This window comes from Anopheles nili, chromosome 2, assembly GCF_943737925.1.
Source record: "Anopheles nili chromosome 2, idAnoNiliSN_F5_01, whole genome shotgun sequence".
Taxonomy (NCBI): Eukaryota; Metazoa; Arthropoda; class Insecta; order Diptera; family Culicidae; genus Anopheles; species Anopheles nili.
The window spans coordinates 6325811-6350268 of NC_071291.1; the positions used below are offsets into that span (position 1 = coordinate 6325811).

General features: G+C 43.9%; 8 protein-coding genes across 8 annotated transcripts; all 8 read left to right on the plus strand.

The window, feature by feature from the left end:
• The first annotated feature begins 1287 nt into the window (after positions 1 to 1287).
• Positions 1288 to 2717, plus strand: LOC128720407 (alpha-tocopherol transfer protein-like). Its single transcript, XM_053814076.1, has 7 exons — positions 1288 to 1378; positions 1444 to 1603; positions 1679 to 1760; positions 1834 to 2013; positions 2094 to 2204; positions 2281 to 2414; positions 2489 to 2717. Exons 1-7 carry the CDS (start codon positions 1288 to 1290, stop codon positions 2586 to 2588), a joined length of 858 nt encoding a protein of 285 aa, XP_053670051.1. The 3' UTR covers positions 2589 to 2717.
• Positions 2718 to 3273: 556 nt separating this feature from the next.
• Positions 3274 to 10882, plus strand: LOC128720478 (endoribonuclease Dcr-1). The gene is made up of 9 exons (XM_053814147.1): positions 3274 to 3959; positions 4019 to 5513; positions 5585 to 5893; positions 5953 to 6192; positions 6263 to 7691; positions 7765 to 9140; positions 9228 to 10382; positions 10450 to 10556; positions 10628 to 10882. The coding sequence occupies exons 1-9, from the start codon at positions 3274 to 3276 to the stop codon at positions 10800 to 10802; spliced, it is 6972 nt and encodes a 2323-aa protein (XP_053670122.1). The 3' UTR covers positions 10803 to 10882.
• An 893-nt stretch (positions 10883 to 11775) lies between these two features.
• LOC128720836 (uncharacterized) lies at positions 11776 to 12249 on the plus strand. The gene has a single exon (XM_053814536.1). It carries the CDS (start codon positions 11776 to 11778, stop codon positions 12247 to 12249), a length of 474 nt encoding a protein of 157 aa, XP_053670511.1.
• Positions 12250 to 13543: 1294 nt separating this feature from the next.
• Positions 13544 to 14997, plus strand: LOC128721707 (uncharacterized protein C05D11.13-like). Its single transcript, XM_053815487.1, has one exon. The coding sequence runs from the start codon at positions 13544 to 13546 to the stop codon at positions 14543 to 14545; it is 1002 nt and encodes a 333-aa protein (XP_053671462.1). The 3' UTR covers positions 14546 to 14997.
• Positions 14998 to 15430: 433 nt separating this feature from the next.
• LOC128731990 (GRB10-interacting GYF protein 2-like) lies at positions 15431 to 17196 on the plus strand. The gene has a single exon (XM_053825149.1). The coding sequence runs from the start codon at positions 15431 to 15433 to the stop codon at positions 16745 to 16747; it is 1317 nt and encodes a 438-aa protein (XP_053681124.1). The 3' UTR covers positions 16748 to 17196.
• Positions 17197 to 17738: 542 nt separating this feature from the next.
• On the plus strand, positions 17739 to 19560 carry LOC128731760 (uncharacterized protein C05D11.13-like). Its single transcript, XM_053824899.1, has 2 exons — positions 17739 to 19191; positions 19257 to 19560. The coding sequence occupies exon 1, from the start codon at positions 17844 to 17846 to the stop codon at positions 19014 to 19016; it is 1173 nt and encodes a 390-aa protein (XP_053680874.1). The 5' UTR covers positions 17739 to 17843; the 3' UTR covers positions 19017 to 19191; positions 19257 to 19560.
• A 243-nt stretch (positions 19561 to 19803) lies between these two features.
• Positions 19804 to 20959, plus strand: LOC128721712 (diphthine methyltransferase). The gene is made up of 2 exons (XM_053815492.1): positions 19804 to 20386; positions 20454 to 20959. Exons 1-2 carry the CDS (start codon positions 19804 to 19806, stop codon positions 20957 to 20959), a joined length of 1089 nt encoding a protein of 362 aa, XP_053671467.1.
• Positions 20960 to 21162: 203 nt separating this feature from the next.
• On the plus strand, positions 21163 to 24456 carry LOC128721716 (zinc finger MYND domain-containing protein 11-like). The gene is made up of 8 exons (XM_053815495.1): positions 21163 to 21304; positions 21375 to 22183; positions 22269 to 22494; positions 22573 to 23152; positions 23239 to 23398; positions 23459 to 23620; positions 23714 to 23869; positions 23944 to 24456. The coding sequence occupies exons 1-8, from the start codon at positions 21163 to 21165 to the stop codon at positions 24109 to 24111; spliced, it is 2403 nt and encodes an 800-aa protein (XP_053671470.1). The 3' UTR covers positions 24112 to 24456.
• The last annotated feature ends 2 nt before the right edge of the window (positions 24457 to 24458 follow it).

The following is a 24458-nucleotide window of genomic DNA, read 5'->3' on the forward strand; positions in this document are numbered from 1 at the left end:
ATTGGGAGGAAAACTCAACCCCATCGTGGGTGTCGCTAATGGCGGCGAATCAGTGAGCTGCCCTCAATCGCAGGGAGGCGTTCTGTTTTCGGAGGTCACGTGCAAGCACCGCTCCCCCAAAGCCTATAGAAGCAAGTGATTTGCACCTGGAGAAGGTTTATTTTTGTTCAGTTTAGTCTGCGAACCTTTTATGCTTTGGACTGCGGACGACATGCGAGCCTAATCTCGCGTGTCAACATAACCCGTGCACCATGGTCTCGGTATCGCCGTGGTGCTTCCAAGCAGGTTGCTAAACACCGAGCTCTGAAGGTTAAAGATGATATTAATTTCGTCACGACGTTACCGTGGCCGACGGGACAATTGTTTGCGTTTGCTCCCACGAACGAGAGTGACTCCTTTGGACACGCTAGCCTTTGACCCGGTCCCTAAGAAGCCGGGTGACGTATCTTTGTGTTTTGTGGATTGCTGAAATAATATTTAACTGAGTTCGAGACTCTGCCAGTCTGGTTTCCAGACATTTGGGCAAACGGAAGCGTACGGCCGCAAACATTCGAAATGAATTACTGGTTCTTTTCGATACATACAAACACAGTGCAGCTCAATTTTACGTAAATGGTTATTTTTCAGAGTGAATGGTTACGGTACGTTAAAGATCAAGCCACATGTTACCAAAGAGCCGACCGCATTTCTACGCTAAGGGCTCACGTGTGTATTCTATCACTTATCCGTTCGTTACCGGAGGTCACTGCCGATTATGCGCGGCAATGTTGAGCCCACCCCATGGCCTATTCTAAATTCCGGCATCAGGTCCGCAAATATCGCCGGACAGCTGTGCGTGGAGCGCAGAACGAAATCAGTAAAACCGGTACGAATTCGTTCGTTCGACCGCATGCAAAACAGGTCCACATTAACCTTGGTGGTGTCAGTGATTTATCTGGCAGTGAGAAACGCTGGTCACCATGCCCGAGATGGTGTTTCTGTTTTTCTTTTATCTTTATTCTTTCAATTGTCGAAAAAAGCGCATTTTGTGGCATTGCCCATCGTGTGTCGTCATTGTGAGCAACCAAGCGAAACCACCGAAAAAAATGTTAATTTGAGGTCATTATTTTGTGGTGATACTGATTCATGGTGTTGTTCATTATTTCGCCAAATAGTATATACCTGCAGTATTGCGATTTTTACTTATCTATCCGTGAAAGTAATCTTATAATCCTTTATCCTGAATAACACATGTAAAACTTTTTGAATTTTTCTCATTTAATCTACTAGGGCCGACAGATTCAAACGATGGGAATCGAGAATGATTTTAATCTGGAAGAGGTAGCAGAACAGCTCAAGAGTTGGATTAGTACACAACCGCATCTTCCACAAAATATACGTGAGTTCGCAGCGAGTCCTCAACAGAGCTGGCAATGATGTTTAAAACATTAAATATTCTCCTAGATCCAACGTTGCTGCAGAGATACGTCCACTCGACCCATGGTGACTTGGAATATGCGAAGAAAATTTTCATCCTCGGCTACACGATCAGGGAGAACAATCCAGTCATATTCGATAACCGCGATCCTCTCAACACCAATGTGATGAACATTTTGAAGTCAATGTAGGTGTTACCTCTCGGAAAATCGAGAGAACTACCATCCGGTGTCCTCGTAACTGAGCTTTCGATCAATTCTAGTGACATGGTCCCGCTTCCGCCCGTCGAAGGATGCGAAGACAAGTTTATCTACTACCGTCTAGTGGACTGCGATCCGGACAAGGTAGGATTTGAGTGATTTCTGTGACAGTGTGCTCAACGCTCGTTTTACCGCCAATTTATCGTCCCGCTTGCAGTTTGACTTTAACGATGTGATCAAGACGTTTTTCATCATCGCCGATCTGCGCATGATTCAACCGGATGTTCCAATGAACAACGGTGGAGACGTACCGATCTTCGACATGAATGGCTTCACGCTCCGCCACCTGACCAAGGTTGTCCTATCGACATTGCGCGTGTACATGCGCTACACACAGGTAATGTTAACAATTATGCCACAGATTCCGAATAAACGGGATGAAGTATATATTTCAAATAACATTTCTCGTCGGCACAGGAAGCACACCCTGTGCGTTTGAAGGCGATCCATGTGATCAACTGTACGCCCTTTCTGGATCGCGTCATGTGTTTGGTGAAGCCGTTCATGAAGAAACGTGTTGCAGACATGGTGTGTAGAAAATGTCCAGCTACTTACTCGGTGCTCTACTCGGTTGGGCTAATGTTATCCGTACCATTCATTTTAGCTACATTTTCATCTACCCAACTCTGAAACAATTTACGCTCACCTTCCTAAGGCCGCCCTGCCGGACGAGTACGGAGGTCAACAGTCGATTGTTAAGCACAAGGAAGATTGGTTCAACCGAATCAAATTGCAGCGGTAAGTAAAATTCTTCTCACGCCGTTTACTGAAAAATGAATGATGTTACATTTGTGCTCACCAATTTCGCGCAGTGACTACATTACTGACAACAGCCGTTGGAAGATTGATGAATCCCGCCGAAACAACGGCAACGATCTTTGTGGTACTCTGAGAAAGCTGGAAATTGATTAGGATTTCTACATGCGTAGTTATGACACATTCTCACTAGCTTCAAAAACTGTTGTAATTTTATGTAAATGTTTTGTATTTGCGTCTTACGGCGCTGGTTTCTAAAAAAATAAAAATTGTTTGTGAAATTATAAACGATACAAAAAAAAGTCTATCTGAACTGCTTGTTCTACCATTTCTTCGGATTAAAATTTCTAAGACTCTTAACTTCCAATGCAAATACAAACATCTAAGATGGACAAAATTAGTTTGAACATAAATTCTATTTAATATTGACTCGAAACATACGTATGTAACGTAACATACGGAAACCAAAGCTTATTGCTATAATAAGCTCTTCCATGGCTATCGTTTCCTATAAATAAGCTTACTATAATAATCTCTCAGCTGTCACGGGCGATTGACAGCACATTGGAGTGTCAACAAACAGCAACAAGGTGAAGAAGAAGGAAATCAAACATAAACAACCCGCACGCTGTACCAGGTGTTATCAATTATGATTGCCGCTACTATTCTGTCATTTATTTTTCAAATTGGGCTCCCGTGTGCGGGTTGCGTATCCTCAAAACAAAGTGTTCATATCATAGGATAACTTCCACATAGTGCAAACTAGACAACTAATACTGTGCAATAGTGATATTGGTGATATTAGCAATAATTTTAGCAATTATTAGGTTATACTAAAACAATGTCGTTGTTTCACTGGACGGATGGAAACATTCACACCACGGCATTGACGCCGCGTGATTACCAGACAGAGTTACTAACAATGGCGCGGGAGGAGAACCTTATCGTGTGTCTGGCACATAATTCTGCCAAAGAATTTCTCGCCGTGAAACTAATCCAATCGATGCGGTCCGACCGGGATGGCCAACCTGGAGCGCCCTGGAGAACCGTCTACCTAACCAGGCGCTCGGATCGAACGATGCTTTCTTCAATGGTTTCAAATTTAACTGACTTGAGTGTAGCTATTGTTGACAAGGAACCTGACCCGGATGAATCAGCTTCGGACTACGAAGAACCGTTGGAAACGAACGAAGATATAGCCACCGCGGATGTATTATTCTTCTCCAACGATAGGGCACTGCTAGATTACTTCGACCAAGGTACTGTTCTTCGGGAGGAAGATGTATGTCTACTGATAGTAGATGAATGCCACAAAATCTACGGCCATCGGGAGTTATTTGAAATCTGCTCCAGAATTGGACATCAGTCACAGCTAAAACGGGGTCGAAAGGCAAAAATACTTGGTCTTGCAGGCCCCCTACATGGCGCCGGCTGTGAACCGGAACGACTTTGCTGGGAATTGCACTACCTCGAGCGGTGTCTTGGGGCACGTATCGAAACCGCAAGCGACATAACCAGCGTTTTGAGGTGAAATTCTCATAAAGTACATGAAGTGAATGGTCATTTACAAACTGTTGAAATTTTAGATTCAGCACCAAACCCACCGAAATCATCCTGGAGTGCGTGCCAGCAAAATCAACGCCACTTACACTGCGTCTCCGCTTGCTAATGCAGCACCATATGGCATTTCTGCAGCAGCATCGTTATGATCCGCTAGCTTTGTACGAGCTCGATGGAAGCGATAGCGCCAGCGATAATGTTGTCTCAGACGGCGAGCCAACTAAACTGGATGTTGAACAAGACGATCTGCGCCGAGAATTGCGCTCCATTCCGGATCCGAAGTTAGCTCCGTTAAAATATCTTCAGCAGTATCTGGACCTTCTGGACGAATTCGGTCCCTGGGGTGCCGATCGTGGGGCATTGGAACTATTGACGACGATTGAGAAGGAAAAAATTCAAACTCCTTACGAACGACACTTTCTTCTTCTCTGCATGGTCTCCACCGCGTTGGTGCAAGCACGATCAATTGTTGCATCGGTGTTTTCACAGTACGCCACAGAAGTGGAGCGAATCAAACGCTATTCCACACCTAAGGTTTGTCGGTTACTCGAGGTGCTAGCCTGGTTCGGCGAACTGCGTAACCGCCCAAAAGATAGCTGCCAACCGACTTTGCTAAGCAACCAGCAGAGAATGCCGTATTGTTTCTGTCGTAATGCGGAATGCAATAATCTCGGGAAGCAATTTCATTCATTTGGAACTCAGGTTTCCGATGTTGGCGAATGTATCGATCGATTGAAACATCAGCTGCACTTGGTACGGCTAATGACCGATCGGATCGTGCAAAAATACGTCACGGCACCAAACACAACTGCAGGTGAGAGCATAAACTGTGCACAATCCCCACGTCATGCGTACGAGGGACGACCGAACAACTTCAGGAGAAAACGTTTCGGAGGTGGCGCTGGACAACCATGGTTTCATTCGCAACACAAAACGAACGAAATGACCGGATCAGATGCTTTATGTGGGCTGATCTTCTGTAACAATCGATCTATGGCTCGCATTCTCTACGTGTTGCTGTGCGAAATGGCGCGATCGCAACGAGAGTTTGAATTTATCAGTCCCCAGTACACAGTGGATAAGGTGGCCAATCCCTTGACCGATTCGCAACATGCCGCCGTGGAGCACCGCAAACAAGAGGAAGTACTAAAGCGCTTCCGCATGCACGAATGCAATCTGTTGATCGGAACGTCCGTCCTTGAGGAAGGCATCGAACTGCCCAAGTGCAATCTTGTTGTCCGCTGGAACAATCCCTCAAATTATCGATCGTACGCACAATGCAAGGGTCGAGCGAAAGCACCCGTAGCGTATCATATATTGTTCATCACACCAGCCCCATCCATAGATGCAGAGAAAGGTGACGAAACGGTGGAACCAATGATCGATGATGTATTGTTGGATGAATTGAACTCAGACGAAACCTTGTCCGAAGATATCGTCGATCAACTCGATAGAGAAGTGATCGAACGCACTACGGATGCAATGGTCGAGCGTGTTGCTATCTATAGACAAGTTGAAAAGGTTTGCATCATTTTTTCATAAAAAGTTTCTTATTCCACTTCCAACTCATGTGTTGTTTGATCATTTCACAGCTTCTACTGGTTAAATGTCGCAATGGCGAACCTCCTGATTGGGAGCTAAAACATGCCGACTGTTTCAACCACTGCCTCGAGGTATACCGTCCCGGTAGTGGTACCATTTCATCGATTGGACCCTGCGCGTCACTTTGGCTGGGAAATGCAGTTCAAACGCTCAACAAGTATTGCGCTAAGCTTCCCAGTGACACTTTCACCAAACTCACGCCAATTTGGCGTTGTGCGACAACCAATCGGAAGGGTCGGACTATGTACCAGTATACTATCCGTTTACCAATCAATTCCCCATGGAAAGAGGATATTTTGGTAAGTATGTTTGCTTAAAAATCAGGTGAGAGCTATTTTATCTTCTCTTTTATCGGCAGGGTTTGCCAATGCCTACGGAAACGTTAGCGCGCAGAATGGCTGCATACGTCACTTGTAGAGTGTTGCATGCAGCTGGGGAGCTAGACAATTCGTTTCAACCCTTTGGCAAAGAAGCGTTTCGCGCATTCGAAGCGGATTGGGAAAACTTTGAGCTCGAAGAAATGGATGCAAAAATTTTGACCGAAAACATTGATCCTAGACCAGGCACTACGAAACGTCGACAATATTATTATAAGCGGGTATGTTAAACACCATACTTTTCGTTACATCAAATAAGTATACATTGTACTTGAATGGATTAATTTGTAGATAGCGTCAGTGTTTAATGATTGTCGTCCGGGTACAGACACAACCGCATATCTTTACCAGATACACATGGAGCTGATTTGTCCTATCCCAGAGGAGCAAAATACACGTGGTCGCAAGATTTACGCACCCGAGGAATCTCCACAAGGCTTTGGGATACTAACAACAAAACTGATCCCGAAGATTAGCTCCTTTCCTATATTTACTCGTTCCGGAGAGGTGAAGGTTTCACTCGACTTGTGTCCGCACCGTGTGCGGTTGTCGGAGCGGCAGCTGGAAATGGTGAATTGCTTCGTTAAGTACACGTTCACCAAAGTTTTGCGTCTGCAAAAGAGCCTAATGCTGTACGATGCGAATGCTACGGAAAATTGTTTTTTTATCGTTCCAACCATCAAACAATCACTGCCGACCAATAAAGAAGACCATTCCGACAACGTAATGGTAGACTGGGAGTTTGTGGAAAAGATCGCCACAAATGTTCATTGCAGTGGTCCGACTTTGATTGCGGACGAAGCGCGGAAGGGATACTCGTTCGATGTAAGCAAATTTCGCGATGCGGTTGTGATGCCATGGTATCGCAATCGTGATCAACCGCAGTACTTTTATGTAGCAGAAATATGCTATCATCTGTCGCCAAAGAGCGCCTTTCCTGGGTCAAACTATGCAACGTTTGAGGAGTACTACCACCGGAAGTACAACATTCACATTCAAAACGTTCGCCAGCCACTGTTGGACGTCGATCACACTAGCGCACGGCTTAACTTCCTGACGCCACGCTACGTCAACCGAAAGGGTGTAGCTTTGCCAACCAGTTCAGAGGAAACGAAACGAGCCAAGCGAGAAAACCTGGAACAGAAACAAATACTTGTTCCCGAGCTATGCACGATCCATCCATTCCCGGCGTCGCTGTGGCGAGCGGCTGTATGTCTGCCGTGCGTTCTCTATAGGATCAACGCGTTGCTGCTAGCCGACGAAATACGGCGACAGGTGGCGAGAGATCTACGCCTGGGATGGGAAAACGTTGATGAACTGCAGGATGGAAAATTTCAGTGGCCAATGTTAAGCTTTGGATGGAACCTGGCGGATGTGTTGCGTAAGACGAAGGAACAGAAAGTTTCTGCCCAAGCTGATGCAGCGGGGATAGAAGCCGCTAGTGACTCGAAAAATTGCAACGAAGATGAGGTGAAAAGGCACGCAGGAGCAGACACAACCGCTGATACGGAAAAGCAAGATACAGAGGGTGTTTTAGAAAACAGAGACGGCGAAATAAAAGAAAACGGGTTGAGCAAACACCCTCCGGAAAATGGCGAAAATAATGAGTCGACCTGTGAGACCGACGGCGAAGGTACATTGTTGGAGATCGGGATGTGGTCGAATGAAATGGCGGCCGGGGTGGGAACCGCACAGGACGATAGCTACATGGACGATGAAGGTAAGTTGTATAAAGTGAATGTTGTTTTCCAATGCTAATATATATTCCATGAAATGTCTGCTTTTTTCAGGAGTCGGAAGAGGTGCTACATCGCCTTCGTTCCTGAGATACGATTCCGATTGCAGTACCAGTAACAGCAGTGAGAATTACTACTCATCAGATGAATACGAAGACGACGAAGATTGTTATTTGTATGAAAGCTCAAGCAAAGGAGAAATCAACGGCGATAGTCAGCCTGTCGACGAAGCGATGTCACCTGGTGATGCAGTGAACGATACAAACAACAAATTGTGTAAAAAAACCACCTCCAGTCAGCAGATGGTAACGTCAAGTCGGCTAAAAATCGAATTTAAATCGGAAACCGTGGCCGAAGCGATCGACTCCGAGTGTGACCTAGAGCGTCAACGCACGCAGCAAAACATAATCCAACGTTCCCAACAGAACGATCGACTCTACCAAAGCTCAAAGAACGCAGTGGATGGATTCTGTTACTCTCCCAGCGATCAATCTTGTGCCGACGAAAGGCGGCTAGCGGAGCAGTTGTTCCAAGAATTAAAAACTGACACGAAACATTCCATTCGGCAAAACGGTGCTCTGGTACGTTGGGAAGAAACGCTTTCGGCTAAACACTGGCGATCCAAAATGGACGAAAAACAAATAGAAGCACTGAACGCATTGTTGGACGACCTAGGTGGTCGAGCTTTCATGGAGTTTGTACCATTTGTGGATGAGGAGCAACTATTTCAGTTACTTGTCCAGAATGGTAGCATGAACGAACGATGCCTTCGATTGCAGGATATGTACCGTCTGAATGAGCCATTTTTTCCCGAAACCTATACAGTCATTCGTGGAGGATCCATTTTCGACAACTTCCTGGATGAACATCGATTGCGTAATGTATCGTCCCAGACGAAGGTACTTGAGCTAACCATTTACGATCCTTTCCCAGCTATTGCTGCTGGTAAAACGGCTTGCAACTTTAAGCCGAAACATTCCATGCCAAAGAGGATGCCCAATGGTAGTGTCATCGAGCAACCAGTTGACTGGTTCTCCTTAGTACCCGTAAACGATGAAAGTATTTGCTTCAGCTTTGACTATCAACCCAATCTAGATCAGCATCCTGGACCTAGTCCCGCCATTATACTGCAAGCATTAACCATGTCGAACGCCAACGATGGTATTAATCTAGAGCGGCTCGAAACTATAGGCGATTCGTTTCTAAAGTACGCCATTACGACATATCTGTACTGCCGGTACGATAATGTGCATGAGGGCAAACTAAGCCATTTGCGTTCGAAACAAGTATCCAATTTGAATTTGTACCGATTGGGAAGGCGTAAGCGGCTTGGTGATTGCATGATTGCCGCCAAATTTGAACCGCATGATAATTGGTTGCCACCGTGTTACTATGTACCGAAAGAGCTCGAGCAAACGCTAATAGATGCCAAGGTAAATGGTCACTCTGGACAGCTGTGTATAAAAAAAAAGCATTCGCTATATTGGAAAATTTGGTAATGAATTTTTGATCATTTTCAGATTCCCGCGTGTCATTGGAATCTTGCAGATTTGCCGGACATCAAACGGCTATCATGTGCCGAGATATGTCAACTAGTCAAAGAACGAGCACGTGCGAAACGAAAAGAGGAACGTGACATGGATTGTCTAACAGTACCGAATGGTGAAGTGATCGAAACTAATGGCGAAGACAAGCACGAAGAAGACGAAGATGATGATGACGACACGTCGTTAGGGGATGGAAATGACGACGAATCGGACTACTTTTCTTGCTTCATTCCGTACAACTTAGTCACCCAGCACAGTATTCCGGACAAATCCGTTGCTGACTGCGTGGAAGCGCTGATCGGCGCGTACCTCATTGAGTGTGGTCCTCGAGGAGCACTCCTGTTCATGGCATGGCTCGGAATTCGGGTGCTACCCATCCGAAATTCGTCGGATGCTACCGTGACTACGCCCGTGCGTCACGAGCTGTCGGAGCAAAAAACTGTTTCTTTGGCCACCATCACTGAGTACGGACAATGGGTAGCACCACCGTCCCCAATGGTACGGGCAAATATAACGTTTGGAGGCATTGAGACAGGTGCTGAGGCGACGACACGGGAGCTAGCCAGACTACTGGAAGGTTTTGATGTGTTCGAAAAAGCTCTCGGTTACACGTTCCAGGATCGCTCGTACCTTTTGCAGGCCATGACACACGCATCCTACAGTCCGAACCGGCTGACGGATTGTTATCAAAGGCTCGAGTTTCTCGGTGATGCCATTCTTGATTATCTCATCACACGGCACTTGTACGAGGATCGACGGCAGCACTCGCCTGGAGCGCTAACAGATTTGCGTTCTGCACTGGTCAATAATACAATTTTTGCGTCACTCGCAGTTCGCCACGGGTTTCATAAGTACTTTTTGCACCTCTCCCCCGGTTTGCAAGAGGTGATTGATCGCTTTGTTCGCATTCAGCAAGAGAATGGCCATCGGATCACGGAAGAGGAATTCTACCTACCGGACGAAGATGATGATTTGGTGGATTTCGGAGGCGAAGATAAAATTGGAAACGGGCGAGGCGTCGGTGAGGCTGAAGATGTCGAGGTACCAAAGGCGTTGGGAGATGTGTTTGAATCAATCGCTGGAGCCATTTTCCTTGACTCTGACATGTCTCTAGATACGGTGTGGAAGGTAAAAGAAGTAAGCACAATTGCTTGAAAACGATAGCCTAATATTTGCTCTGTAAAATATTAATCAGGTGTACCGCAAAATGATGGGACCAGAAATTGAAAAGTTCAGCAGCTCAGTACCAAAATCACCGATTCGCGAGTTGTTGGAAATGGAACCAGAAACGGCCAAATTTGGGTACTATCATTTACTATTGAATGTTTGCAGAATAAGTAACATAATGTGCTAAAATATGTTATTTTTTTTAGTAAACCGGAAAAATTAGCCGACGGACGGCGCGTAAGGGTTACGGTGGAAGTTTTCGGTAAAGGTACATTCCGAGGCATCGGCAGAAATTACCGCATTGCAAAGTGTACAGCAGCGAAGTGTGCTCTTCGTCAACTAAAAAAACTCGGTTACGGCTGCCATCATAAACGACGTTGAGTGAGATGCTAATGATAGCTTCAAATTTTAAAGTGTCAACCTCAAATGGTCTGTGTCTAGGCACAAATGAAAAAAATGTGTGTTCCTTATTAGATTGTATTTTCAATCAACGAATTTTATGTGTGTGCATGTATGTTTGTAGCGTAACTGTGTTGTAATTGTAAAATAAATCTATTAAATTGTACCGTGAATGTTTGAAACTTGACGAAAACTAAGTATCTTTCATTGAAATGAAAATAGCGTATCCTCTTTGAAACTCATAGGTTCTCTTATGCAACTCCTATTCCGTCTCGCCTTCGGAATACAGAATACTAACATGAATCATCCTTCACGGAATAACTCCTCATTTGAATTTGAAAATCACTTGGAGGGACTACAATGCATAATTCAGAAGGAAACCAATGTATCAATTCATTGATAATCACGGTCTTACATGAACGCAATAACGAGAATATCCGATGGTTTTTTGTAGCTATCTGGATCTGCAAGCTATCTAAATTAAGTAAATGCCTAAGTGAAAGTCGGGACAACCACAAAATCGCTTGAGTGTTCCTTATGGGAACTATTTCTAACTAGAGCGACCACGTGTTCGCACGACCACGCTTGTTACAACGTTGCTCATCTCAGCATCAATGAAGAAGACGAAAAATGTCTACCATATCATAGCTTGAAGAAATGTATTCACTGAAAATATCTATCGTCGTGATCGAAGCAAGAGCTTTACAAAATATTTATAGTTTGCGTATTTGCAAATTTTTGAAATTTAACTGACACTGAACTGGACGACACTGTCAAACGGGAGCTGGGCTCAGCGAAACCGACAATGTTTACAAGTGTGTAGGTTCAAGCTAACTGCATCAGGAGCATTGATCTGTCAATGATTGTTTGGATTGTTTCCTTTTTGTCAACTTCCTTATCTGTGCCTCTTAATTGTTGGTATTTTTTGTGAATAAAATACATTCCCGATCAGAACATGGATTACGTCGATATACAAGCGGTGGAGTCAAAGTTAACGGACGTAACAGTGACTCCGATTCCGATGATAAAGAATGCTCATACCAACATCAGCACCGGCAGCAGTAGCAGCTTCAACAGCAGCAACAATACGGCCAGCATCACCATCACCCCGCAGGTGAACCATCGTAACAACAACCACCACACTGCACCGGCCAATGATGGATCCTCAGGTGCACTGGCTTTAACAGTCGGTTCCACCAGCGCGGCAAATTTGGTGGCGCCGGTTACTACATTTAATCATTTTCCCAACAACGCCAGTCTGTCCAAGTACGCTCAGCTGTTGATGGTGATTGAAGAGATGGGACGTGATTTGCGCCCGACTTACACCGGAAGCCGGAACTCGGCTGAACGATTAAAACGCCTGATCGTACACGCCCGTATACTCGTTCGGGAATGTCTGGTAGAAACGGAACGTTCCGCAAGGCAGTAATAAGTTACACCAAATCCTGTCTGCCTCCACCAGCCTCTCCTGCACCAGCCTCACTACTATCTCATTCTGCAAGTGCATTCGTTTGCGTTTACGTCGTTTCTGGAGTCGCGTGTAGACCGGTTCGATAGCGCAACAACGTTAGCATCAAACCCATAGTACAAAAAGAAAATGGAAAAGTTTCATCGTAGGCACTGAAGTAATGTAAGCAGAAGCATGTATTCTCAGTTAACGTAGAGCCAACACACAAGAATGCAGCCTTAGTAAATAAGATAGACTGTGTATTTACCGTTCATTCAAAACTTCGATTTTGAGGTAGCGAACAGCAAGCTGATCCATGTATACCACAACAAATTGACGAGTATAACGCATGTATACAGATTTTGCAGCGAGAGCACGACCGTTGCTAATGAAACGCTCTCTTTTTTTCTACAAGACATACGCAAACGTAAAAAGACGATACAATGTGTAGCCTTTAATTATATACAATCGAATGTAACGTAACTTGGATTAAGACTAATGGGGATAAATAAACGCATATTTTAAGCTAGCTTCAATGAATCGAAAGATGTCTCCATTCGGTGCAGCGACTAGGCACATCGCTCTGGGACGCCACTGTTATGCAAGCAAACAGTGAACTCGACGACGTGCTGTTATAAACTAACACTGTTGACGAACACCTTGCGCGTGTGTCGTACGCACGCATGCAAACGACCTGAAACGCACACAGGTCGGAGCGCTTGACATTTAAGTTATGACAAAAAGTCGATCAATTGTAATGTTTTTGTACAAATAATCTGGGGCTAGAGTTAACAGAAATATTGAATCAAAACACCAAACGCTGCTAGTCTGTTGTCATCAACTCAATTCAAATGCTTACAATGGCATTTACCCTGTAAAATACTATGTAGGATAAGGTGTAAGTACTGCTAGAACAACAGTGCACAGTTTGTTGTATTTCCAATGTAATCTTATTGTGGTGCCATTCTTAGGCGCTGTGTAGGTTAATGGTTGCGCCCAATGCAGTAAACACAACTAAAGTGTGTAGCGAAATCGCATTAGCCAATGCGTATACTGGCATTTTGGCTTTGGTGATTTGTGAAGCAGAGCCAAACGCGCCCAATTTGTTGCAACGTTTGCGACTGCTTCGAGAAGCGGACTGCACATAATGGTACATGTTTGACGAGAGTTTCCTACAGCATCAACTGCAAGCAATACCAAGTGCGTCCAGTTCAAGGCTTCTAACGATCAGTTAAACGACAACATAAAACACGTTTGCTTACACGATACTCGCACCATGAACGCACCCTATCCAACTCCTAATGCTTGTTACACGGACATCAAGCAGGGCATCCTTTCGTACACGCTGCCTTTGCGAACGGATCTTTGCGATATCCCTGGACCTCCCGTGAGTCTGTTACCTACAACGGACAAACCTTCGTCGTCTAGCCAAAAGAAAAAGCGGCGTGCGTACGTAAATGAGAGCGAGGAAGCTCGCGCCCGCCGTTTGGCACGCAATGCGGAGCGTATGCGCCAAAAACGCGCCACGGAAAGCGAGGAGGAATATCGGGTGCGTTTAGCGAAAAATGCTGAAAGTAATCGGCGAAAGCGGCAAAATGAGACTGAGCTGGAACGCACCATCCGGCATGCGCGGAGTGCTGCACGGGAACGTCTCCGACGTGCGATGGAAACACCGGATCAGCGAGCGATAAGGTTGGCCAAGCTAGCCGAACGGATGCGGATTTCGCGAGCCAACGAGACCTCGGACCAACGAGCACTTCGGTTAGCGAAAAATGCGGCCAAGGCAAAGGAACGTCTGCTGAAGGAGTCTCCCGAGCAGTGGATTGAACGTAAACGTAAGAAGGCCGAATACGCACGTCGCAAACGAAGCGGGCAGGGACATCCGAATAGTTCTGCCGGAAGCAGCAGTAGCAACGATGCCGCTGTTCACAGCACACTCACGCCATCTGAGCTTTCTTTCAGCCAGGTGTCAAACAGCCACAGCTATGTGCCCGATCTTGGCCATGGAGGGCCACCGGATGTGAAGGACATCAAGCTGATAGCGTCTCCGAAGCAAAATGCGACGCAACTTCCCGAACAGATCTACAGTACACCGCAGCTTCCATTTATGGCAACTGACTCCCAGCATTCTGGGGCGACCGCATTACACTCCGATCTTTCATGCCCCAGCAATCTGTTCAAGTTTCACGTTTTACCTTATTCACCGTCTGGACCGATGACGCTACCGGCAGGTCCCGGTATGCAACATGCTGGTCAGACAGAGTATAAGAGTAAATGATTCGGTTCATCGCGGGTGGTATCATGTAGAGTAAAGTAGTGTTTATCTAAATTTGGAAAATTGTGTTAGAACCATAAATTTAGCGTACTTGAAAAAGCAGCTACAGCCCCTACGAACACGTGCAAACACAAACTAAATTACACCTTAGGCAATACAATGATCTACAACAGACACACTAAGCTTAAAAAACGTATTAAGCGGATGTATTTTTCAAATAGTCTGTTAAGTAAGTTCTTTTTTGTTTTTATGTTTTAACATCAAGAAGCAGTAAACAATTGACTCGTGAAGATAGCCAATGCTGGTGGCTGCTCCGTTCTTTGGTAGCACTTTGCGGTACTAATGGTACAATAAAATTGTAAAAAATATCACAGTAATCGATTATGTGGCACCGTAGTTACAGGATGTAACAAATACTTATTTGCCATTTTAAAATATCATTATCTAGACATACATTAACTGGCATGGTAAGGATTTTTTTATAAGTTCTAGACCAGCCTAAACGATTCGATGCGTGTTGATTCTGTACTGCAGGCTTGCAATTGCTAAAGGTGTTAATTTTATGTGGCATCCACTGTAACTTACCTGACAAATATACACTCGGAAATGGAAAGTTTTCGACACCTTAGTATAAACACGGAGGAATGATGTTGGTTGTTTAGAAATTGATTAATTTCTCTGTACGATTAAGGAGTGCTATACAAGAAAGTGGTCAATAATTGCCCGATTCCCAACATTGTTATTGATTAGGGAAGCGCAAGTGAGTACGCACTTGTAGAATTGTGTACGCGTAAGAATCGTTAGTTTATTTTGTGCAAATAGGCATACCCTCTTTCTCTAACGAGTTCTTGCTGCTGTCGGTATGGTAGAGGAGTTCTGCTTCAAAATATGAATGGATTTTTCCAAATCAACACGTACTACAATGAGTTTAAGCAAGAGCCAGACGCCGCTTATGTCGCTACTCCGATCCAGCATCAGCAAGACCAACAACAGCAGTCTTTGCAACAGCCAACAAACGCCGTTCGTGACGGTGGCGTCAGCACGGATCCCTCGTCGTTGAACAGGCTCATCAAACCGTCGGACTTGACCAAGAACCAGCGGAGATTTTTGAACGAGAGTGAAGAAGCACGCGAGAAGCGACTGGCACGGAACGCCGAGCGGATGCGTCAAAAGCGCGCTTCGGAAACTGAGGAGCAAAGTCGTAAGCGTATGGCAGAGAACGCGGAACGCATGCGAAAGAAACGAGCCGCCGAGACCGAGGAAGAATACCAGTCAAGAATGGAGCGAAATGCGATGTTCAAGTTGTCCGATGAATATCGGCGGCGTTTATCAGAAAATGCGGAGCGCAATCGCCGCCGACGACAAAACGAGTCGGAGTTAGAACGAAGTATCCGACGAGCACGCAGTGCTGCCCGGGAACGCCTCCGACGAGCAATGGAATCCCCGGAACAGCGCGCCGTGCGATTGGCAAAGTTGGCCGAAAGAATGCGCATCACCCGGGAGCGGCTTTGGAGCACCATCGAAACACCTGAACAGCGTACGGAACGTTTGGCTAAGCTAGCCGAGCGTATGCGTATTGCCCGAGCCAATGAAACACCGGAACAGCGCGCTATTCGGCTGGCTAAAAACGCAGCACGTGCTAGGCAACGATTCCTTAATGAATCTCCCGAACAGTGGATCGAGCGGAAGCGGAAAAAGGCCGAATACGCCCGCCAGAAACGTGCCGCAGCAGCTTCAATTGGAAGTGCGACGATCTCACCTACCACCACCACCATCAGTCATGGAAGTTGCTTGCAGCATGCGGCGATGGATTCTTCTCACTTCCCTAGCCATACGCCCACCACCTTGCCGGAAATGTTACTACATTCGTCTGTCCCGCAATCGACTAATGCCGGCAGCTCGACGTTTTTGGTAAACTCCAAAGATGGCGGTAAATCGGGAATGTCTTCTAAAACTATGATCCCAAGCGGGCCTGTACAAGTGCAACCGGAGCAAATCTACACCACACCGCAGGTCGTATTTAGTAGCGGAGATTTCAAACAACACCAGTTGCTGAATGGCCAACATTTAGTCATGCAGTCCGTTCCAAACTGTTCTGGTGCCCTATATAAGCTTTTACCCTATCCGTTCCCGACGTCTACAGCATCTACTCCGGTTGTAACGCAATTGGATAATTCAAGTGCATTCAAATCCAAACAACTATGAGCGCAAGATGCACCGCTGCATTAATTGCTGAATGCGGGCAAAATATTACAATTTATCCAAGTAGAACAAGTTACAACCAGATATTCGATTGTAGCAATAGGATATAGCAATTTTCAATATTCCAAGACGTATTTTTTAACTGATTGCAATTGTATTGCAACTCTGTGGTATAAATTGCCGACTTTCTTCCATTAGATTCAATTCAAAAAGATAGCATTTTCAATTACCAACGCACTCAATTGAAACTATGATATGGAAACTCTTATTTATTTAGTATCTATTCGGCACATTTATACAAAAAACAGAAAAACAACTGACCGCCGCCAGATCTGTAGTACGATGTTTGACTTGATTTTATCTTTCAGCAAGATTTGTGAATTTAAGTTAGGATGCTTCATATGCTGACCGTTTGTGCTGCTAATCGATAAATACGATCAGTAATTAATTGTCGAGCAATAAACTTATCATTCAGAATTAAAGTCGCTTTGAATTTTTGAATGGTTCAGCTGCTGGGGCATTTTGTTTTTTTTTTTTAACTACAACACATTCAATGCAATCATTGTAAACTAACTATCGTGTAACATATTATTTTTGCTTTGCAACTATAAAATTTGTAGATGAATGTAAATTGTATCGTTGAATTGTATAATTTATTAAAATGTTCTCAAAAAACATGTATAAGTAATGTTTTTGGATATTTCTCGTAGTTACATATTAGTTCTTTTATCTGCTGTGGAATTAGGAACACTGCATTGGGTAATCGTGAATCAATTCTATCGGCAAGCTCGGTTCACGAAACATATTGGATTGGACTAGTCGGCAAATGAAAGGGAAACCCGTAGCCATTGTTTTACTGCAAACCTCTTGACGCTGGCGTATAAACGTACCCAAATGCCAATCCGTTTGGCTAAATATAGATCAGTTCTATAACCAAAAGTTGTTTTGCATCTCCGTGTAGCAGAAAAAGAAATCTTTGTTTTGAAAAGAATTGCTGGTGCTGCTGGTTAACTTGGGAATAACCTCGGCTGAGAGGGAACCTCGGCCCTCGAATGCGTTTCGTAGTGCAGGCATGTAAACACGGTTCCAGAAGAAAAATATGAATGGATTCTTTCAGATCAATCCATACTACAATGATATTAAACAAGAGATTGTGCCCCCATACACGGCAGCAAGTGCCTCTGCCACAACCGCTTTACCACAAGCAATCCAAACCGTGCTTCCGCATCCACCAGGAAACAATAACAGTGACGAGAGTACCATAAACATTCAGCAATCGCTGTCGAAAAGCCAACGAAGGTTTCTGCACGAGAGTCCCGAGGCTCGTGCTAAGCGGCTGGCCCGAAACGCTGAGCGTATGCGACAAAAACGCGCAGCAGAATCAGAAGAAGAGTACCGCAAACGCATGGCTCAGAACGCCGAACGGATGAGGAAAAAACGGGCCGCAGAAACGGAAGAGGAGTACCGAAGGCGAATGCTGCGAAATTCCGAGAGCAAAGTCAGCGAGGAGTATCGGATCCGTTTAGCCAAAAACGCGGAGCGTAATAGACGGCGACGGCAAAACGAGACTGAACTAGAACGTAGTTTACGGCGAGCACGCAGTGCTGCTCGAGAACGGCTCCGGCGAGCAATGGAAACGCCGGAACAGCGGAATATACGGCTAGCCAAGCTGGCCGAAAGAATGCGCTATTCCCGGGCGAACGAAACACCCGATCAACGTGCACTACGGTTGGCAAAAAATGCTGCTAAAGCAAAGGAAAGATTACTGAATGAATCCCCGGAACAGTGGATTGAGCGAAAGCGTAAAAAGGCGGAATATGCTCGACAAAAACGAAGTGCCGTGGCTACTACAACCAATCCGGGGCTTTCGACTGCTTGCAACTCTTCTAGTAGCAACGCCAGCTCCACCAGTTTGAGCGTTCCATCGAGCACCGGTGATGCCGCGAGTTTCTGCCAAACGACAACCACATCATACAATCTGGACCTCAATGCACCTATGGTAACGGTTCCGACGACGGTCGATCTGAAAGATATCAAACTTATGTCACCGCATAAACCGGGACACATGCTTCAACTACCAGAGCAACTGTATGCTACACCACACATCCCATTTAACGGAACCGATTTGAAACCGCCAGAATTTTTGACCAACAGTCAACCAGGATCGAACGTGGCCCAGTCTGAACTGTACAAGTTCCACATACTTCCCTACACTTTTTCTCCAACGGCGGGGGCTGTGCACCCGATGCAAGCAGATTATAAGAGTAAATAATAGGCAAATAGGATCAGTAACATGTGTTGTTTGATCCCGAGAATAGTTGAGCTATTGCACAAATTCAATCATTTGCGTATAATTAGCGTTGTGCATATGGTAATGAGAACTCATGATATCATGCACAGCTGTCTTAGATTCATCTAGAGCGTACCAGTTCCCGCTTTTATCATTTGTAAGTAGCAGTTCAGCAAGCTAAAGAAAACAATAAACTCCCTTTATTATTGGTCCACTTTTTAGGATTTTTTTCTATTTTCGTTTCTCCGAGTCCCTTATGATACAAATATAAATGACGAAAAATTGTTAGCTAAGACGGGATATTCTTCATTCCAGAAACAAATCAAGCATCCTGCATAAAGCGCATACATCTGATGAATGAAAACAACATCAAAACGGAGAGAGCAAAACAGGGTTGCAATTTTTGCTCTGTAACTTCTATAACCATTTATAGTCCTCCACGGAAAACAATTTTAGGGTATTGCGTTCGAATGAAACATATGTATATCAATTATGCTAGTCATTTTCATCATAAAAGTTTGAATAAAAGGGCACGAATATGTCTTAAATTTAATGATTATCAGTTTATACCTTTGTCAAATTATTAAATGTTTATACACGGGGAAGCTCTTTTGGAATTTTGAACACATCCTAAATTGCAATTGCTGCCGACATTGCAGTGACGAACTCGCAAATATAGCCAGTTGGATTGAAAACTAAACATTGTTGTGACAATGAAGGCGATCTGTAAAGTTCTTTAGCTCCGAAAACGAAAAATTGGTTGATCGCAATGGTCAAACTTAAATTTAATACCATAGCCAAACGCGACACAGATCAATCAGCTGATTCTGTTGAATGGTGCCCAAGCGAAAAGCTGGACAACATTTTTGTGTGCGGCACTTATCACCTAGAACGTGACAACGATTTATCCTTATCTAATAGATTGGGGCGAATATTGTTATACCGATTCGAAGGAGAATCACAAAGCGATCCCCTAACTCTTCTTCAAACAGTGAACCGATCAGCAGTATTGGACCAAAAATGGAACCCCTTTCATAAAAATCGATTGGCGGTTGCCGGTGCTGATGGAACACTTGCGATATACGCGGTTGAGGACTTCAGTGAGCAACCCAAACTCGATCTTCAAACATCTATAGCTTTGCAAGGCGAAGAACTGCAAGAACAAAACCCATTGGCATTAGCTGTAGATTGGAGTCAAGATGGAAAACGAATTATCGTCAGTGATTCGCACGGTTGTATCGAGCTATTGAGCTTTGAAAACACGCTTCAAAGTATACACAACTGGAAAAAGCACGGTTTCGAAGCTTGGACTTGTGCGTTTAGTCGGCACAACGAAAATATCGTATTCAGTGGTAAGTAGTTAAGCAAGTTGAATGTACTGCATAGCATCAGAATAATTGTAAATAACATCTGTTACAGGAGGAGATGATTGCATTTTGTATGCTCACGATGTACGATGTCCTGGTGAACCGGCACTGAAGAGTACTAATAAAAGTCATTCAGCTGGAGTTACCTCTTTGTTATCTTTTGCTCAAAAGGATAATATACTATTAACAGGCAGCTATGACGAATATATTCGGTTGTTTGATGAACGGCAGCTTAAAAATTGTGTATCAGAACACCTTCTACATGGTGGTGTGTGGCGTTTACGATCCAATCCTAACAATGATCCAAGGAAAATACTGTGTGCTTGCATGTACCATAATTTTAGTGTAGTTAAACTTTTGCCAAATGATTCTTTCGAACTGATTGGAGAATACGATGAACATGATAGCATATGTTACGGGTGCGATTGGCAGCAAATTAGTCAGAATGATCATGCTAAGAGGAATTTTATAGCAACATGCTCATTCTATGATCATAAGTTATGCGTTGCGGAAGTAGAAGAATATGAGGAAATTAATAAAAACGGTAATGGTTCGTAGCTATTTAATCTTGAATGATATGTATTATCAATTGCAATAATCGGTGGGTCCCAGGTGGTGAACTATGTTATTTACCTTCGTTTTTAATGTGACGTTTCACCTTGTTTTGACAACCACACGAACCTTTCAGATATGTGGAACAAATAAAAACATAAAAGTGGTTTGCTGCTCGTATTATCTTGAGTTGAAATAAATATTTTACCATGTCGCATATATTTAATTGGAAGACGCCTTGCGAAGTCATCAAAACCATTTGGAACATCATAAACGTCACGCAAGGCGAAGAAATCGAACATACAAAGCTGGTGAAACAACTAGCTAAATTGTTGTTTGAAAGCAATTACGGTAAGCAAGATACATGCTCTTCAGAATGTTTCCTTCACAACGGCGAACTTAAGCATTCTTTATCTTCCAGATTTGGCTGAACAACATGTGAACACCGCATTGGCAGATGGGCTGCTGAGCGCTCAAACAAAACCGAAAAGAAAGCAAAAATCCAGCATCCAATATACATTGCCCAACATGCAGTTTTTTTCCTTTTCTGACGAACAGCCTGACATGTGTTGCTATGAATGTCACACCATTGGAGACCTTATCAAATGTGAGAGCTGTGTTCGAAGTTTCCATAAAGATTGTATTAAATCTTTGGAAGAAAAGCAACTGGAACTAGAACAATTCGTTTCAAAGCAAAAGCGTATCACTATATCATCATTCGGAGTGCAAACGTCGAACATCCAGAGACGAAACTCTGTGGCATCACAAGATGTCATCGAGGACAGTAACGTTTCCTTAGTAGATCTTCCAACATCAAACATTATTCCGTTGCCTGGAGAAGATGATATACAGGAGGTGATTGAAATTAGTTTTAACACTGAAACACAAGCTACTGAAACACCGCCTTTCTTCGAATGTGTAAAACACGAGTCAAACGTGGAAGAATTGCGTGAGAATGTCAAAGTCGAAAACGATATCAAAGAAGGAATCGTAACAGACGAGGCCCTGTTCGTGTGCATGGTACGCCCACCAAACAGACGGCTCGAAAGGGGTCTTGACACACCCACAATCAAACCGGAAGAGTCTGCTGAAATCGACGACGCGATATTCCGTCGATTTTGCTACGCTTGCCGGCTTCTTAAGGACAGTTCGAACAATGCACCACCGAATGTTGGTAAGTGCGAGTTAAATTACTTGCTAAATTTTGTCATCGAGCAATACAAATCATGGGTAAGTGTTTAGCTCTGATCGTGTCCCACCATTCATCAGAACTCCCAATTCGAACGTATCATTGCTTTGAACGGCTCTATTGCAGCTCCCAGAAGACACATTTTCATTCTCGAAAATTCGGAAAGGAAAACCACAGCAATCGATGGTCTTGGAACGAAAAACAATAGAAATTTGTAAGAAGATGCTCCTTCGCACACCGAAATCGATCGCAGATATACGCAAAAAGATAGCCGATCAACAGTACAACACACTAGATGAGCTTCATGTCGACCTGGAAGACGTTGCTCATAATGTGGGCGTTATCCATGGAAGTATGGCTTTGAATCTCTTATGTTTATAATTTACTTAATAGTACCATATAATATTTTCTACTGCATTTCCAATTGCAGTAACCTCGTTCGATTACAGCGCCGTTATGTACATGCTGGCAGATTGTGTTTACGATCTGTTCGAGATCCGCCGATGTCCAGACTGTTACCGGCATTCTAACGAAAAAGCGGAACCGGATTGGTTTGCTCGACCGTGTCGCACTCGCCATGAGCTGGTATTTGCCAAACAAAAAGGCTACCAGTACTGGCCAGCAAAAGTTATACGTGTGGAGAATAACAAGTACGATGTCCGCTTTTTTGGAGACAAACATTTGCGAGCGCTGGTGGATGTTAATAGTGTTAAGCCCATAGATACTGATCTGCTCACACTGGGTGTCAACAAAAAGCACAGAGGATTCCAACTAGCGATGGAGGAAATGTTAAAACATCAAGCACTTATTGATGGCTTCAGGGATCACTACTCCTATGCATCCATTTCCGAAGGTGTGCCACAACTTTTAAGCTCTATGGGCGGCACATTCCATCCAACCGAGATGTTTCTTGAACATGCAATGTCAAGTGGAAAAAATAGCGTTCCCAGAGGAAAAAAACGAAACATTCAAACCCATCAAACTGAACATCTTGCTGTCGACCATTTTAGGTAATTATTATTATGCAATTGAATGTGCATTACGTTTGTGTTGCAAAACTTCAATGCGATAACTTTGTTTTGTTCTTTCTTTATAGTTCTCATCAAAGCTCTAGTGATCCGGAACCAAATTCTAGCGTGAACGAGCGATTGTTCAGAGCAAAACGTCGAGGAAGGATGTCTCAAAGCCAAACTCCTGCAAAGAAAACCCGGTCCAGTAATAAAACAATATCAAGCAACGTCGCTTCCGAGACAAATGTAAGCATTAAGAACAAATAATTATTTGAATTACATTGAACATTGAATCTATCCTCACAGAGCACATTACCGGCTACACGAAAGGGAGGGCAACAGAATAATAATACCATTAGCGATAATTACAATAATTCGGGCAACGATTTAACCGACACGCATACGGTGCGATTGCCTCGTACGAAACAGAACCAAATGCGGCTGGTTCCCGAAAACGATTCCTTTAGAGTAAGTTTCTAATTTGGGAATAAACAACGTGCGAGCATTTTGTGTATTGAAGAAAGCATCAAAATTGTAATATTTTTATTTATTTAATTTCAGATGAACAAACTGTTTCATCAAGTATGTGATCCAGAGGAGCTTAAAAAAGTGGCGCTTAAAATATTACAGGAAAATGAAGAACGGTTCTCTAGAAAATTGGAATGGATAAAGGAAACGCACAAGAAACAGATTAGCGACGTAAAGAAAAAGCTATGGGTAAAATTATTTGCTATAAATGTGGTGATTGTTTCTTTCAAACTATAATAGTATCTTTCCAATCTTTCCCCCAGTGCATTGTGTGCGAAATGGAGGCCAGTTTGCGATGTTGTTGGAATACTTATTATTGCTCACATTTATGTCAGACCAAGCATTGGCTAGAACACCAAAAACAGCATCGACCAGGTCGCAGAGATGGCCCATATGAGTCCGGATCCGCCACATCACGAGACTGCATTTAACAGCATCTAGGCTCTTCGAGATAATCAATCATGGATGGTAGCTAATTCTAAGGCGTGATGCCAGTAAATCCTAGGTCAATCGAAAATCCCCATAAACACGTCGTGTGTTACTATTTGCATTTTTGCTGCAAATAATCTCTAAACATTTGACGCTCTTTCATAAAAGAAATTCAGAAAAAGAAGAATTTTATTCGTAAAATGGCCCCATCATTATCATATTCATTTTCGAATTCTTAGATTAGTTAAGAATATTTGCGTTCCAAAGTTTAACCTTAATACGGTTTTTTTTATTTTCTGCAGACACGCTGCAAAATAGAAATAAATTATCGTGAATTTTGTCATTGATA

Excerpts from the sequence above, each read along its gene's own strand:
- LOC128720407 (XM_053814076.1), top strand. The coding sequence starts at position 1,288 with ATGGGAATCGAGAATGATTTTAATCTGGAAGAGGTAGCAGAACAGCTC. Across the intron at positions 1,604-1,678 it reads ATGAACATTTTGAAGTCAAT|TGACATGGTCCCGCTTCCGC; the intron begins GTAGGTGTTACC and ends GATCAATTCTAG. Across the intron at positions 2,205-2,280 it reads AGAAACGTGTTGCAGACATG|CTACATTTTCATCTACCCAA; the intron begins GTGTGTAGAAAA and ends CATTCATTTTAG.
- LOC128720478 (XM_053814147.1), top strand. The coding sequence starts at position 3,274 with ATGTCGTTGTTTCACTGGACGGATGGAAACATTCACACCACGGCATTG. Across the intron at positions 6,193-6,262 it reads GACAATATTATTATAAGCGG|ATAGCGTCAGTGTTTAATGA; the intron begins GTATGTTAAACA and ends ATTAATTTGTAG. Across the intron at positions 7,692-7,764 it reads TAGCTACATGGACGATGAAG|TCGGAAGAGGTGCTACATCG; the intron begins GTAAGTTGTATA and ends TTTTTTCAGGAG.
- LOC128720836 (XM_053814536.1), top strand. The coding sequence starts at position 11,776 with ATGGATTACGTCGATATACAAGCGGTGGAGTCAAAGTTAACGGACGTA.
- LOC128721707 (XM_053815487.1), top strand. The coding sequence starts at position 13,544 with ATGAACGCACCCTATCCAACTCCTAATGCTTGTTACACGGACATCAAG.
- LOC128731990 (XM_053825149.1), top strand. The coding sequence starts at position 15,431 with ATGAATGGATTTTTCCAAATCAACACGTACTACAATGAGTTTAAGCAA.
- LOC128731760 (XM_053824899.1), top strand. The coding sequence starts at position 17,844 with ATGAATGGATTCTTTCAGATCAATCCATACTACAATGATATTAAACAA.
- LOC128721712 (XM_053815492.1), top strand. The coding sequence starts at position 19,804 with ATGGTCAAACTTAAATTTAATACCATAGCCAAACGCGACACAGATCAA. Across the intron at positions 20,387-20,453 it reads CGAAAATATCGTATTCAGTG|GAGGAGATGATTGCATTTTG; the intron begins GTAAGTAGTTAA and ends CATCTGTTACAG.
- LOC128721716 (XM_053815495.1), top strand. The coding sequence starts at position 21,163 with ATGTCGCATATATTTAATTGGAAGACGCCTTGCGAAGTCATCAAAACC. Across the intron at positions 22,184-22,268 it reads TCGAGCAATACAAATCATGG|CTCCCAGAAGACACATTTTC; the intron begins GTAAGTGTTTAG and ends GCTCTATTGCAG. Across the intron at positions 23,399-23,458 it reads ACGTCGCTTCCGAGACAAAT|AGCACATTACCGGCTACACG; the intron begins GTAAGCATTAAG and ends CTATCCTCACAG.